General features: G+C 43.2%; 1 protein-coding gene across 29 annotated transcripts in view; it reads right to left on the reverse strand.

The window, feature by feature from the left end:
• Positions 1–17,324, reverse strand: part of LOC128350289 (retinol-binding protein 1) — a 137,717-nt gene that overhangs the window by 98,984 nt on the left and 21,409 nt on the right. For 22 of the 29 annotated variants that reach the window (XR_008319239.1, XR_008319241.1, XR_008319240.1 and 19 more), the window contains one exon: positions 14,800–14,942. Coding sequence is in view for 20 of the 29 variants with exons in the window: in XM_053308331.1 (XP_053164306.1) it covers positions 14,800–14,908 (109 nt within the window). In the remaining 9 variants the exon portion in view is untranslated. The other 7 variants (XM_053308336.1, XM_053308342.1, XM_053308349.1 and 4 more) reach the window with 7 other exon arrangements.

Below are 17,324 nucleotides of genomic sequence, written 5' to 3' on the forward strand. Positions count from 1 at the left end.
ATCATCTCTTGTCACTTCTATCTGACTCAGTTGTTTAGCCTCCATCCCTGAAAAGCCTGGTTCAGGAACAGGTATATGCTCAGTATCCTCTGCCATGAAGATGGACGCAAAGAACTCATTTAACTTCTCTGCAACCTCCATATCCTCCTTAATAATCCCTTTCACTCCCTCATTGTCTAATGGTCCAACCGCCTCCATGGCAGGTTTCCTGCTTCTGAAGTATTTAAATAAGTGTTTGTTATTCCTCTTGATGCTTTTAGCTAAATGTTCCTCAAACTCTCTTTTTGCCTCCCTTATTGTCACCTTGCATAACTTTTGCCAGAGCTTGTGTTCCTTTTTTTTTTTTTTTTTAATTTGGCCTTCCAATTGCGGAAGGAAGTCTTCTTCCCTTTTATGGCTTCCTTGATGGTACCTGTTAGCCATGTTGGCATCCTCCTGGACTTATTGATACCTTTCCTTCTTTTTGGTATACAATCTAACTTTTATATCCAAGTTTTATCCTTGGAAAGTAGCAAATGTAACACTTCTCAGTAAGAACTTAAAAGTAGCAAATGTAACACCGAATTTCAAAAAGTGATCCAGGTTCAATCTGGGAAATTACAAGCCGGTTAGCTTAACGTCTGTTCCAGGCAAATTGATGGAAAGCATTAGTTAGGCACTGGGATACAATTTGGGGAAAGTGAAGCCTGTCCAAACGGGATGGTCTCCACTTGAACCAAAAAGAACCATACTGCTGGCGCTAAAAATCAAGAAGGTCGCAGAGCAGCTTTTAAAATGACGCATGGGGGATTGCTGGTGGGAATAGGGTGGTATCTGCTTCGGCTGGCAAAATCCTCTAAGGTGTGAGAGTGAACATGTTTTGGATAAACCAGAAGGGGACAGAGTAGAGTCAGGAGTTGAGCAGAAGGAAACACAGGACAGCATGCCAAATAAATAAAATGATGGTAAGGGGGATAGCACACACCAACACCAGGTGAGGGACCTGGCATACAGGTGTTTGTATACCAATGCCAGAAGCCTCCGAGTCAAGATGGGTGAGCTGGAGTACTTGGTTACTAATGAAAACATAGATATATCGAGTGTAACAGAAACCTGGTGGAATGGTGAGAAACAGTGGGACACGATTATTCTTGGATATTAATTCTATAGAAGGGACAGGGAGGAGAGGGTTGGGGGAGGAGTGGTGCTGTATATCAAAGAAGGGATACATTCCAATAAGCTAGAAAACCTAGGTGGATCAGAGTCCTCCACAGAATCACTGCAGGTAACATTACGAGGACTCAACGGAAATGTGTTACTAGGGACGTCCTATCACTCTCTGGATCAAAGTGCAGAAAGTGACCTGGAGTTGGAGAAACAAATAAGAGAAGTGTCAAAGAGATACAGAGCAATAATAATGGGTGACTTCAACTACCCACACAGACTGGGTAAATTCACATTCACGTAATGACAGAGAGTCCAAATTTCTAGATGTGCTAAATGACTGTGCCTTAGAACAGTTAGTCGCAGAACCAGCCAGAGAGATGGCGACATTGGATTTAATCCTGTGTGGTGCCGAGGACCCGGTGTGAGATGTCAGAGTTCCAGAACCAATGGGTAGCAGTGACCATAGTGTGATCCAATTCAGCATATATCCAAGTGGAGAATTTTCAAGGAAGTCCAACACAGATGCGTTGGACTTCAGAAGAGAAAACTTTTCAAAAATGAGGGGATTGGTAAGAAAGAAGTTGAACGGGTAAGTCAGGAGGGTCAAATCGCTCCAGAAAGCATGGAACTAATTTAAAACCACAGTACCAGAAACACAGTTGGAATGTATAACAAGAAGGGGGAAAGGTACCACCAAGTTCAGGAGAATGCCAGCGTGGCTAACAAGTAGGGTCAGGGAAGCTGTAAAAGGGAAGAAGACTTCCTTCAGAAAGTGGAAGTCCTGCCCAAATGAAGAGAACTGGAAGGAACATAAACTCTGGCCAAAAAACGAAAAGAGACAATAAGGGATGCAAAGAGAGAATTTGAGGAGCATATAGCTAGAAGTGTATATGTATATGTATATGTATATGTATATGTATATGTATATGTGTGTGTGTGTGTGTGTGTGTGTGTGTGTGTGTGTGTGTGTGTGTATATATATATATATATATATATATATATATATATATATATATATATATATGTGAATGAAGTAGAAAACCTGCCAGGGAGGCGGTTGGACCCTTAGATGATGAGGGTGTGAAAGGGATCATTAAGAAGAAAAAGGAGATTGCAGAGAAGCTGAATGAGTTCTTTGCATTTGTCTTCATGGAGGAGAATACTGACCGTATACCCTCTTGAGAATTTAGTAATTCAGATTTAGTGGCTAAGGAACTGGGCCAATTTGAGCGGACATGGGAAGATGTTCTCATCTGTCTTGAAAAGCTAAAAATTAACAAATTGCCAGGGCCAGGTGGCATCCACCCAAGAGTTCTGAAGGAACTCAAATGTGAAATTACCGATCTGCTAGCAAAAATAGATAACTTGTTCCTACAATCAGGCTCTGTATCAGAGGACTGGAAAGTAGCCAATCTGACTCCAATTTTCAAGAAGGGATCCAGGGGGGATCCGGGAAATTACAGGCCAGTCAGCTTAACTTTGGTGCAGGGTAAATTAATGGAAAGCATACTTAAGGACAAAATTGTTAAGCATATAGAAGAACAGGCCTTGTTGAAGGAGAACCAGCATAGCTTCTGCAAGAGAAAGTCTTGCCTCACTAACCTTCTGGAGTTCTTTTAGAGTGTCAACAGGCATGTGGATAAAGGTGATCAGGTTGACATGGTATACTTGGACTTTCAAAAAGCTTTTGATAAAGTTCCTCACCAAAGGCTCTTGCATAAACATAGCAGTCATGGGATAAGGGGACAGGTTCATGTGTGGAACGGTAACTGGTTGAAGCACAGGAAACAGAGAGCAGGAATAAATGGACAGTTTTCACAATGGAGGTAGGTAGAAAGTGGGGTCCCCCAGGGATCCGTACTGGGACCAGTGCTCTTTAACTTGTTCATAAACGATCTAGAAGTTGAGGTGACCAGCAAAGTGGCCAAATTTGCAGATGACACTAAACTATTTAGGGTAGTGAAATTCACAATGGATTGTGAGGAACTCCAAAAAGATCTCTCCAAACTGGGTGACAAATGGCAAATGCGGTTCAATGTAAGCAAGTATAAAGTGATGCACTTTGGGGCAAAAAACACCAACTTCACATATAAGCTGATGGGATCTGAGCTGCTGGTGACTGACCAGGAGAGAGATCTTGGGGTAGTGGTGGACAGCTCATTGAAAGTGTCGTCTCAGTGAGCGGCAGCTGTGAAAAAAGCTAATTCCATGCTAGGAATAATTAGGAGAGGGATTGAAAATAAAAATGCTAATATTATAATGCCCTTATATAAATCTATGGTGCCGCCACATCTGGAGTACACCATACAGCTTTGGTCACCATATCTTAAGAAGAATATTGTAGAACTAGAAAAGGTGCAGAAGAGGGCAACCAAAATGATCAGGGGCCTCGAGCACCTTCCTTATGAGCTTAGGCTACAGGATCTGGGGCTCTTTAGCTTGGAAAAGTGGTGATTAAGGGGAGACATGATTGAAGTGTATAAAATTATGCATGGAGTGGAGAGGGTGTGCAGAGAGAAATTTTTCTCCCTCTCTCACAACACTAGAATCAGGGGTCACCTCAACAAAATAAAGGTAGGAAAATTTAGGAAGCAGAAGTACTTTTTCACACAGCGCATAATCAATTAATGGAATTCCTTGCCATGGGATGCAGTGATGGCCACCAACTTGGATGGGCCAGCTCCAGCCTCAGAGGAACACTACCTCTCAATACCAGTTGCAGGGGAACAACCGCAGGAGAGAGGGCAAACACATACCTCTTGCCTGTGGGCTTCCCAGAGGCACCTGGTGGGCCACTGTGTGAAACAGGATGTTGGACTAGATGGGCCTTGTGCCTGATCCAGCAGGGTTGTTCTTATGTTCTAACTGCACTTCTGGTATTGTGGTTTTGAGTAAACTCCATCCATTCTGGAGCAAAATGACACTTCTGATTTTCCCTTTCACCTATCTTTTCACCATACTCCTCATTTTAGAGAAGTTTCCTCTTCAGAATTAAAAGTGCCTGTGTTAAACTTCATTGCTGATTCTCTCCCAGCATGTATGCTGAATTTGATCGCATTATGGTCACTGTTCCCTAAAGGGTCGATGACACTGACATTATGCACCAGGTGCTGGGTGCCACTCAGGATTAAGTCCAAGGTCGCCTTCTCTCTGCTTGGTTCCAAGACCAAGTGTTCTAGGGCACAGTCATTCAGCGTATCTAGAAATATGACCTTTTTATCATGACCTGACTGTGAATTGACCCAGTCTATGTGTGGGTAACTGATGTCACCCATTATTATTGCCGTTTCTCTCCTTGGCGCCTCCCTGATTTCCTCCAGCAACCCCCAGTCACTGTCAGCGTTTAGAGCCGGAGGGTGATAGCACGTCCCCAGTAGCACATTTCCTTTCAGGCCTTGTATTGTCACCCACAGGGTTTCTGTGGAGGACTCCGGTCCACCTAGGTTTTCTAGCTTGTTAGATTCTATCTCTTCTTTAACATACAGTGCTACTCCACCTCCAAGGCTCCCCTACCTGTCCTTTCTATAGAGTTTATATCCAGGGATAACAGTGTCCCACTGGTTCTCACGTTCCACCATGTTTCTGTTATGCCCACTATATCTATTTCTGTGTTAGCAACCAAGCACTCCAGCTTATCCAGCTGGGCTCGGAGGCTTCTGGCATTGGCATATAAGCACCTATATGCTGAATCTCTTATCTGGTGTATGCTATCTTTCTTTTGACTCTTTGACCAGCTGGCACAGCCTTCTGTCTGCTCTTTATGTGATTCTGCTCTGTCCCCTTCTATTTGATCTGAATCCTTTGCACCCTCACATTTTAAAGGATGGCATTTGCCGAACCAGATACTGCTCAGCTCCTGTCTGCTATTCCTCAGGCTATTCCTCATTTTAGAAGCTGCTCTCCAACCTTCTTGATTTTAGGCACCAGAAGTCTGTTTCCATCTTGGTTCAAGCACAGACCGTCACTTTTGTACAGGCCTCGCTTGCCCAAAAATGTATCTGAGTGCCTTACAAATCTAAACCCCTTCTCCCGGCACCAATGTTTCATCCACGCATTGAAACCCCTCAGCTCTGCCTGTCTCACTGTATCTGTGCATGGAACAGGTAGCATTTTTGAGAATGCTACCTTGGGGGTCCTGGACTTCAATATGCTACCTATCAGCCTAAATTTGGCTTCCAGGACTTCCCAACTACATTTCCCCAAATTGTTGGTGCCGAAGTGTACCATGACAGCTGTCTCCGCCCCAGCACTGCCTAACAGTCTATCTAGATGCTGCGTGATGTCCGCAACCTTCACACCAGGCAGGCAAGTCACCATGCGATCAACACGCGGGTCACAAACCCATCTCTCTATACCTCTAATGATCAAATCGTGCACTACAAGGATGCTCCCACCCCCCGGAGGAGTATCCCCTGGGCAAGAGGATATGGGCTCATCATCCACGGAAGGGGTCCCTTCTAAAGGAGCATTTCCCTCTTCCTCAGACCGATGTCCTCCTTCTCAGAGACCTTCATTCTCCCTGACAGCAGAGGAGCTATCAGCCTTGGAGTGTGATGCCTCTTCCACGTCCCTGAAGGTCTTGTCCGCATACCTCTCTGTCTCTCTGAGCTTCTCCAGATCCACCATCTTGGTCTCGATGGAACAAAGTTGTTCCCTGAGAGCCAGTAGCTCCTTGCACCAAGCAAAACTGGATGCTACAGGGCCCCCAAAGCTAGCCCTGGCAAATGCTAGCCCTAGCAAATAACAAATACACAGACTAGGACTTCTTCCTTAAAGAGAAACAAGCCCCTCCAAATCTCCCCTCCTCCTGTTATAGCTGACTCCACCCCCTCCAGGGAAAGAGAAACAAAAACTGGATGCCACAGGATTTTGCTAGCTCTGGCAAATGTTAGCCCTAACAAATAACACACACACAGACTAGGACTTCTCCCTTAAAGAAAAACCTGCCCCTCAAAATCTCCTCTCCTCCTGTTAGTTAGTTTGAAGGGGGGAAAGGCTTGATGTTGTTCTGTTTAGAAAAGCTTGCTTACCTCCTGAAGCTGCTTCTGCTCTTCCCAGAGTAGGTTTCAAACTGAGACACAGGAATGTGGCTCAAAAGAATGTGGGCCCTCCCACAGCCATAGCTGACTACCCCCTCCATGCAAGGAGAAACAAAAACTGGATGCCACAGGAGTTTGCTAGCCCTGGCAAATGCTAGCCCTAGCAAATAACACACAGACAGACTAGGACTTATCCCTTAAAGAGAAACCAGCCCCTCAAAATCTCCCCTCCTCCTGTTAGCTAGTTTGAAGGGGGAAAGGGCTTGAAGTTGTTCTGCTTGGAAAAGCTTACTCACCTCCTGAAGCTGCTTCTGCTCTTCCCAGAGTAGGCTTCAAACTCCCAGAATAGGCTTTGAATGTTGGATTTGTGCTACACCTGCTCATTATTTTAACCTATGTACTCCTTCATTAAATTTTTTAGGAGATATATAGTGAATTAAATGCCACTATATTGAATTAAATCAATATTCATGTACTTTGCTTATTTCATCAAAGTAAATAAAGCATGCAAATAACATCATCTCAATGTCTTTCACAACAAAATCAATTTCTAAACAAACAAGTTTTGTTAGAAAAATAAACAAAAGTTTCTTTGAAAGGGCTACCATGAGTTCACAACTGCCATTGATTTCAATTATCTGGTTTACATGATTTGTACCATGCTCGTCTTCAAAATACCTGACAGCTGTATACATAGGGCTCCAAAGGAGCCTCCTACCCAGTAACTGGTTAAGTCCACACATTTTTATCTTCATCTACAGAATGACAAAGATCCTGAGAACTTCCTTTAAGAGGGTTCCTTATACATTACAGTATACACAGATTTGTATGCCCGTACAATTATTCACGTATAATATGCACAAAGAGCACTCTGCATGATTTACACTTTAGCCCTGTTCAAGCATTCAAAAACTGGGTATACTTTACTCAGGTAGACGGGGAATAGGAGTGTGTTGGCTAAATGCTTTCCTTAGCCACATCCCCAGTTCTCCCTGGGCTCAGGACCTGTTGGAGGAAGGCAACGCTAAACCCAGATACACTTTATTCACATGATTCAGATCCCTGAGCATCTGTGCAATTTAGAGCCTGATTCAAACTACTCTCCCCAAACAAATGCTGATCCCAAGAAGAGCAGGAGGCATGATGAAGGAGAGTACTGTTGCAGGAGGGGCTTTTTGGTGCACTCTCCATTCTCCCGCTAACTGGGTACAGCACACCCCCCGTTTCTGGATGCCTGAATGTTTTGAGTCAAGTCTTAAAGTTCACATTTAAAATTAGTGCAATGGAAGCTTCTGGGTGGTTAAACTAAAGTCTATCATCCCATCTTAGTATTTAGAGCATATCTCAATGATATGCTTTGTAGGGGGAGAAAAATCCTGATCATAACTCATACTGTTTTGAAACTTGTAAGGTGAATGGCAAATTATGTTGGTAAGTTTGCACAACCTTATATTCCTTTCAAACGATGTGACCATAGATTCATGAGATTTTAAGAACACATATAGAATGCTGTCATGTCCAGGTTTTATATCCTGACCCCAAAACTCACTGTGGAAATAAATAAATTCTTAGGATGGACTGCCACACTAACCACTGAATATCACAAACTCTTAAAAAATTGGCACAATTAAGGAATTACTGTTATGCAGGCATAAAGTTTTAGGAGAGGAGAGTGAATCCATTTTGATGAAGAATTTTTGTTTCAGTTTGGTAAGAAACTGAACACGATTGGTGTCTTGAAAGCTTATCTCTGGGTTTCCTCCTCTCCACCCAAAGACAAATAAGTAAGCAATGAATTCACGAAAGGATACTTCAATGCACAATGTTTTGCAGAGGTGCTGTCTTGTGATAAAAGAAAAAGAATGAAAAAAGTACATAGCAAGTCACCAATAATATTACCTCAATAGGCACTAATGTTGTAAGTTCTCGGGGTATTCTAAACAATCGACATGCGGCTCTTAGATTTATGATAAAGCATCTGCTAAAAAGTGCAAAGCGTGGGATAAATTGACTTGAAAGATATATGTATTTATCTGTAATCTGATTGGGCATATCACAACAAGTAAACTTACATAAATATTTGTAGGAAAGGGAATGAGAGGGCTAATACTAAGTGACCAAAGATTTTACCATAAAAATCTTTGCCCTACCTTTAAATTTGCCCCACATTTTCTTGATCTGCTCTCACCTTCTCCTTTGTTAAGAAAATAGTAGACCTGTCAGAACAAACCAAAGGACCAACTAGTGTTTTTTATTTTGTTTCCAATAATGGCTAGCTGGACATTTAACTTAATTGCTTCACTCACATTTCCAATATGCCTCCCAAGGAACTGCTTACTTCTGCGTATACAAGGATTAAAAAAAAACGTTCATCAGCATGTGAGGCCTTTTTACATCAGCCTTTGCTACAAAGGTGGCCAAAAATAATACCATCATGAAAGGATGTTAAAAGTGGTAACGCTTTTGCTGTATTTATTAACACTGTGCACAAAGTGACTCTTTGATCTTGTATTTTCCCCTTTATGCAGGCCTACTCCATTTTACATTCCTCTTATTATATATAGCCTGAAATACTCTATAGAGAATCACAGCATTAAGGAAAAATTGATCAGAAGTCTACTGAAAATTATATTTAAAAGACAAATAATTTCTGACCATCCTCAAACTAAAGAAAGCAATGCAAAATAATAACCACACAAAGGAACATGAGCATCTGAGAACGTTAGCACTAACAGATTACAAAGGGGTATTTGGCAGCATCACCACAGCACTAAAAGGCTCTTGTAGAACAAGGAATAGAATCACATTATGGAAAAAGAATGTAACCATGCATGACAAGGCATGAAAAGTTAAATACGGTTTCACATGAGTAATAATAAAAAGCTCCATTGTCACAGCTATTCACTGGTATAAAGCCATACTCAATGTATTTAAGGAAGCGACTTCATGAAATTTGCCTACTGATGTGCAGAAAGAGAGATAAATTCACTTAATGTACGCAGAGAAAGTTGCTTGGCAAGAATTCAGTGACATAGAATGAAATGCTGTGCTTAAGAGTGGCAAATATGAAGCCGGGTGGGAGAAGATTAGAATGGCTAAGTGCTGTTGACCCAAAATGTATATGAAGTTAGCAAAGAAATCCCTAGAGAGAATGGGCATGATCCACTTACACCATGAGTGCATGTTAGCACAGTGAAAATTCTGCTAAAGCTCAATAGCCTTATTTCTTTCTTCCCACTGTCTACACACATTGGCACAGGAAGAGTAATGGGACAAAAGGGGAAATAAAATATCTGTGTATGTCACATATTCCCCTCCAACATTCTCTCTTGCCTCAATACAAGTTACTTTTGCTTCCAAACATGAACAACTTGCACTGAATGGGAGCAGATATGGGAGGTACACACAGAACCTGTTTTCTTTAATGTCCCATCCTACTTCCTCCTTCCCTACTGTCCTTATGAATGTGGGGGAATGGGAAAAAAGAGAGGGCTCAATGGGATCATGTCCATTATGTCCAGAGCCATATAAACTCTGAACCACGAAGAGTTAAGTAACTACTGAAGAAACAATAATTGATTCTAACTTGCCAATGAGCTTAACAGCATCAGTGGCCAATAAGTGAAACTGAACAACCTTTGCTTGCACTAACAGGGATGTGTATGAACCAGTTTGGCAGTCCTCTACCAGACCGCTGGACCGGTTTGGAGGTCCAGCGTTCAGCCAGTTCAGTGGCGTGTTCCCCCTGCTGGCGGTGGCGCCAAAATCACTAGTGTGGGGCGGCAGTGTACCTTCTTGCCATCCCAGTCAGCATCGTACTGGAAGTGGCCGGTGTGCATGCATGATGTGCGCACACACACCGGCCACTTCCGGTACAATGCTGAATGGGGTGGCAAGGCGGTACGCTGCCGTCCCGCACCAGTGATTTTGGCAGGAGCACCAGCGGGGAAAATGCGGGGGGTGGGGGAGGGCAACCTCTCTGCTCAATAAAGCTAACCTACCCACCTCCCACTGCTGAACCGACTGAACACCGGACCATGCACATCCCTACTCACTAACCACCTGCTTATCCATTTATGGTAATTTAAGGATCTGCCTTAAGAAAGAGACAATAAGACTATACTCACGATCCGAATGTGGACAGGGAAGGGGAGACAGGGATGGACCTATCTTGCCCACCAGATGATCCTGGCTGTTCCCTTTGCACGTTGATGCACACTCAACAATCAGCACTGCATGGAGCAACGTGGATTGTTGGAGGCCGGGACTTGTCCCAGCCTCCGGATATCCCACAATGCACTGTGCAATGAGTGCAATGCATTGGAGGATTCTTCCAGAAGTTGGGTGCTCTAGGCACCCAACTATGCATATGCTCAGGCTAGATGCTGCCCAGTCATACACACAACCCCAATCTGGGGTAAAGGGTGTGTTCGCACCTTTTAACCGAGGTAAAAGCCTAGGTACAAAACTCAGGCTTGCGAGGAAGACAGTGTCGGGATCAGCCTCAATCCCGGCTCTGCACATGAGCAGTCCTACCCAGGTAGGGCTTCCCTAACCTGGGTAGGTCTGCTTGTGTGAATAGCCATTACATGTGATCGATCTGTCTCAACACTACTTTCTACAGTGCAGGCCTAACTAGTCATACAATGAAATCTGACACAAATATGCCACGGTGTGTCAGAGAAACAAAAGCTTTAATAAGGTCTTGAACAATCAAGTTGCTATTTTGAAGGGAAGGGCCGGCTTCCAGTTCCTCTTTTAAAGGTGAAATATGAATACGTCTGTTAAAACGGACGACCCTACCCACCACAGGAAAGAAAGAGAGGAGTGGAAGAAACACCATCTCCTGCTTGCAACTCCAATGCAGTATCCTCTAGTGAAGTATCCTAAGTGAAATCCTTTAGACCATTAATTCAGATTGCAATTATTCACATTTTATCATTCTGTATCTGTCCCTTATTCATGTCTGAACTTCTGGTACTCTCATCCTTAACCATGAGTGAGTTTGTGTTGTGATAGACTAATATTGCTTGGGTGGTTTTGGACTACCCATGCATCAAATTTTTGCAATCTGCTGACTCTGACATGTGCTCCTGAACTGCTTCTTGGTGCTTTCTAAGTATCCATGTCTAACACTCCATCTGTCAATGATATTCAGCATCAGTCCTTTAAATTAAGAGCAACTTGCTCATCCCCTATCTTGGTGGTGGTTTGTTGTTGTTTTTTGCTGGTGCCTGAATGCACATGATCCAGAGAGCTATCTGGGTCATTAGCTATTGTGCTCAACTCAGTGGAACACTGGAGCTGCTGAAATATAGCTTTTCCGATCGCTTTTGCAAATGTTGTTTCGACAAAACAATTTTATATCTTAATGAATATTCACTGTTTCCCCCAATTTTTCCTACTAGTCAAAGCTGCAAACTACATGGTTTCTTCATATCAAATTAAAAGATCATCCTACAGCTGTGCCATTGCAATTTATGTTATTTTGCTCCTAAAAAAAAAAGTTGTTCTGGTAAGAACTAATCTGCCTACTATCCTTTCACTATAATCTTAATTAATAATTACCACCCTCACAAGTTAGCCAATTTCAGCCTTAAAGATTCACACATCCACCATCTTGAACTGGGGTGGATGACATCATCACAAACTATGCCAGGACACTCCTAAAGGTGTAGCAAATTTGGTTCAAATCGATTAGGTGGTTCAGCCCACTGCAGCCTGAAATGTTCATGCAACCACCATCATGTATTGGGGTGGATGATATCATCACAAATTACACCATTGAGGTTTCCCCATGTTTCTCGACACTTTAGCAAATTTGGATCAAATAGGCCAGGCAGTTCAAAATCGGTTAGCCCTCTTGCACCTCAAACATTTACACGTCCGCCATCATGAATTGGGATGGATGACATCATCACAAACTATGCCGTTGAGGTGCCCCTATGTGTTACCTGGGGGAACCCAGTCAGCATAAACCAGACAGACAAGGATGGTTGAAGGAAGCAATATCACCGTTTATTGATTACAGCGCTGTGACCCCTTCCTGGTGCCTCACGTGCTCTGAACTCAGCCTCCTTCTTCTTCTCCCACTCTAAACGCTCCTGTTCCTTCTTCCTTTTCGCCTCTTCTTCTTCTTTTTCTTTCGCATACCGTATGCGCTCCTCCGTTTGCCTGAACTGGTATGGAGGATCGCTCGGTTGGGGAACTTTGGGGTATAACGGGTTGTAGGGTGGAGGCGGTAGGGGCGATTCTGGCTCTTCCTCAGGCTCCAGGAGCTGGGGTGGAGGCGGGGGTAACGCGCTTGGTGGTGGTGCCGAGGCCTCTTCTCCCTCCAACTTTCGTAGCTTGCCCTTGCCTTTGGTGCGGAGCGCTAGCACCGTCTTTGCCCCCTGTTTCTTCTTGCAGTCCTGTAGCCATTTTGGCCCCTCTATAACGTTCAACATCCACTGGTCTATGTATGCATACTGGTCAGGGTGGCTTTCAGTCACTGTTATGTGAACCTTGCGAATCTCATCTATCTCAAAACTTCCATCTGCCGGCCAGGTTGGACTTTGGGCTGGCCAGTTCAGTGTACAGTGTCTAACCAGGATTTCAGGCTTGCAGGGTGGGTCGCCATAATCTCTAGTGAAACCTTTCCTAAAGTTCTGGACCATACAGTTCAGTGGGGTGCATACCTTTGACCCACCCCCACCCATAATTACAGAATTGTGCTCTCTTTCACTCAAGACAAACAGACAAATAGGAGAGGGAAACGGACTGCGGGTAGGGGGTCCCGCAGTGAGCCACAGAGGGATTATAGACAGACAACTTCACAGCCCGCACCTCCGATTTGGGTCCCCTTCTCGTCGCCGAGAGAGAGGACTTACTCAGGAGTCCCGCCTTGCCACTGCAAGGACCACTTTCACGGTGGGTTCCCCTCTTTAGGGTCCCCCTCTGCACTCGCCAAATATCTTTCAAACTGCACACATTCACACAACCTCCCTTTTCCTCCCAGAGCCCGTCCTGCTTCTAGGCAGTGCCCTCTGCCTACAGCGGCTCTTGGCACAGGGTGGGCGATTCCCTGGCTTCCCTTTGTCTCGAGACCCTTAATACTCCACCTGTCCGGACTCCTGCGTTGGTGTGCCTCGTTCCGCGCCCGTCTTCGGTGGGCTTGGGAGTTTAGGTCTCACGTCGTCGGGGGTCAAAACCTTCCTCCTTTCAAAAGGGAGGAGTGGCGCCTGAAGGGTTGCTCTCCCACGGCGTGAGAAAGGATCCCCCAAGCAGCCACCGATGGGCAGGTAATTCACCAGCCGACCATCCGAGCTTGAACGGCACCAGTTTATGTTACCTGGGGGAACCCAGTCAGCATAAACCAGACAGACAAGGATGGTTGAAGGAAGCAATATCACCGTTTATTGATTACAGCGCTGTGACCCCTTCCTGGTGCCTCACGGCCCTCCAGAGAAGAAGCCCCGAATCCCCCGATTTTTGGGGTTTTAAACCTTGGCATTGTTACACATCTGGGCGTTAACCTTTTGCCCTAGAACCAATTAGTTTACTTCATTAACACATGTGTTTGCCTCTGGGCTGGACTTTGCTCTGAGTTCCGGTCTTACAGAAAAGAGATAAGCAAATTAAGAGAAGATTCCTTCACATTCTAAGAAGCAGGACGAGTTACAGTTTAAAGTGATCCTATCATCTGGCGCCTATGTTAATGAAGCTAGTCCGTTCATACCCACTTCCCCCACCCTGTCTGCCCTTGATAGATAAGTGACTCATCACCAACTTCAGCAGTAGAAAACAATAGAAAAAAACAATAGAGGAATTTTCCATTCTACATATGTGTCCCTACAACTGTATCCAATTTATTATTATTATTATTATTGGTAGTAGTAGTAGTAGTAGTATTACTACTACTACTACATTTATATCCCGCTCTTCCTCCAAGGAGCCCAGAGCGGTGTACTACATACTTGAATTTCTCCTCACTACAAACCTGTGAAGTAGGTTGGGCTGAGAGAGAAGTGACTGGCCCAGAGTCACCCAGCTAGTATCATGGCTAAATGGAGATTTGAACTCGGGTCTCCCCGGTCCTAGTCCAGCACTCTAACCACTACACCACGCTGGCTCTTACTGGTCCAGGCATTGCGAAGTTCATAGGAAGACAAACACACACACACACACACACACACACACACACACACACACACACACAATGCTGGGTGATCTCATAAGTTTACTTTCCTTAAAGAAAGTAAGCTTTTAAAAAAAGAGTAAAAGGCCATTTCCACCAAGTTCAAGTATGATACTAAACTGTTGACAAAACTTTGTGGTAAGTGGTGTGAACTTCCTATTTTATATCTCCATGTTTTGTGCCTTAATTCAACATGAGGCAATATAGGTGCAAAATTTCATTCAGCATGCTGTGAAATAGCTGAAACCTCATCCTGTTATTTATTTATTTTTTATTTATTTACAGTCAATGACCAAACAAAACCCTTATCCTGAACTTAATTAACAAGAACAAAGATATGTGTTGCAATGAGAGGAAATGCTGCCAAATTTCAAAGAACCCAAGAGTTCCCATCCAGCACAGCATTCACCAATTTTCCCAAAAGATGCATAAACTGACCTGTCTGATGAAGGTGATCTCTTGCCAGTTCAAATAAACGCATGTGCATGTTTGTGATGGGGTTAAAGGAGCCACAGGCAAGAAGGACAAGAGGTGTGAGATGCTTCATCTGGATAGGAGTCTTCACCAGCAATGCAACACACCTTAAGAGGGGAAATAATGAATAAATTAGCGTAGTCAGATAAGAGCACTTTAAATTAGTTTCTCAAAGTAATAAACCATTATTGTTTTATGTGTTTATCACTGCAACATTATATAGACTATCAGCATGAAAGACTACTAGAATGTGTCATAAGTACGTAAGTAAAAGGTAAAGTATATCATCAAGTTGATTTCGACTCCTGGCACCCACAGGCCCTATGGTTTTCTTTTGGTAGAATATAGGAGGGGTTTACCATTGCCTCCTTCCGCGCAGTATGAGATGATGCCTTTCAGCATCTTCCTATATTGCTGCTGCCCAATATAGGTGTTTCTTGGGAAACATACCAGTGGTGATTTGAACCTGCAACCTTCTGCTTCTTAGTCAAGCATTTCCCCGCTGTGCCACTTAAGGTGACTCAAGTACAGAAGTACTAAAGGTGAAATCTACACCTGTTTGAAAAATTAAATCAGAGTTTGTTGCGGTGGGTGGGTGGGTGAAGAAAAAGCAGGAGGATGTGGCTACTTCAGATGTATTTATTTTTGACATGCATTCCCTGCCACACAGTCTCATAGGACCCTCAGGGCAACATCTCACACACATAATAAGATGTGATAAAGCCACAATAAAATATAAAATCAAATATTGTGTACAAAGGCATGCAGAAATCATCATTGGTTCTCCATAACTGTATTTTTATGCAACTCCTTTTATATTCAATATAGTTATCCTCTGCACTAATAGGACACTTACCCATGGAATGCTCCTGCATAGGAGGGCAAGCCATAATTTTAGCTGCAACCACATTCAGCACTTACAAGAACAGTGCAGAATTTATATTTGCAGAAGTTGTGACAACTAAAGATATACAGTAACAGAGATGGCATCTACCTTCATTGCAACAGAACTGAAATCAGGAACTAAAATAGCATTTTAAATTCTGTGACTCTTCCCTGTAACGTTAAAAGAAATTTAAAACTGTATGCTGCACAAAGATCTGGGTAACTGGTTTAACAGCTGCATTCCCATCTTAATTTGTCCCCTGGTGTAATCCATTCAACTGTTCTGCCAAAGTTCTAAACTGGGAAAAATCGGTAGTTGTTACCCAAAATATTCATGAATAACTCAGACTTGTTATACTGTTAAAACAACTATGTGCTACATAATCAAGGAATTTCAGATGCTGCCACTATACTGTAGCTGTTCTTTGTGTCTATGAAACTGAACTTGATGCAGTGCTGATATTGAGACTTCTCATAAGATTGGGGCAAACCACAAAGCAAGTGGCTCTTGCATGACTTATGATCATGGTATTTCAAGAACTGCCTCCCTCCATTCAAGTCTGCCTGCCCTTTAAGATCTTCTGAGGCTTGGCTAGCAACAACATGTGAGAAGGTCTTCTCTGTTGCAGCACACATACTGTGGAATGCTCTTCTATTCCCTCTTGATCATTTTTGGTGGCAATTAAAAAAGCTTTTATTTCAGCAGGCCTTCTCCAACAGCGTCCAATGAGTTTACTTTAAAGATTATGGTTTTTAAAACCCAGCAGTTTTAATACTTTATCTTGTTGAGATTACCATATTTACCTGAATAAAAGACGACTCTGAATTTAAGACAACCCCTTTAAAAATAACTGCTTTGGGAATTATTTAATGAAAAGTAGTATAGAAATGGATCAATCAATCAATCAATCAATCAATCGAAGTTAAATACAGGAAGTTAAATGCAGTTACACAAAAAGAACAGGACTCTGAATTAAAGACAACCTCCTGATTTCTAATACCTAAAAAAATTGGGGGGGAAACTTAGTTTTGGATTCAGGTAAATACAGTAGTTTTTAAGCATTTGTGGTCATCTGTATTGGACATCTGAAAGGAAATGCAGGGTACATATTTTAAAATAAAAAGTAACCAAGCGAGAATCTCACCAAATGGAACAGTATTAATCTGTGGCAGTATTAATCTAAGATTTCTCTGATAGGGATTTGCATGATCCGGTTCAGTGACTCCTCTGCGAAGCGTCAAACCAGTTTGGGAGCTGGCATTTGAACCGGCTTGATGGGGCAGGGAGCAATTCCCTTAAAAAGCAAGTAAGGAGCTCCTTTCCTGCTTTTTAAGGGAACCACTCTCTGCCCCGCCAGTGGATGCATGAATGGCTCATGCACCTCCCTCTTCTCTGATTCATCCTTAAAACATATTACCAAATCAGAGGTTGAACTGAACATAAGCTCTCTTGGCTCTCTGGCTAGCTACTAAGAGTTCATCTATGATCTGGACTGACCCATCTGTGGCATGCTTGGAGCACTGGAACTTGTGTTACTGGTAGTTGTGCTTCAGAAAAACAATATTGGGTACATCTGAAACATCCAAGTTATGTCACACAGTAT

Source organism: Hemicordylus capensis, chromosome 3 (assembly GCF_027244095.1).
Source record: "Hemicordylus capensis ecotype Gifberg chromosome 3, rHemCap1.1.pri, whole genome shotgun sequence".
Lineage (NCBI taxonomy): Eukaryota > Metazoa > Chordata > Lepidosauria > Squamata > Cordylidae > Hemicordylus > Hemicordylus capensis.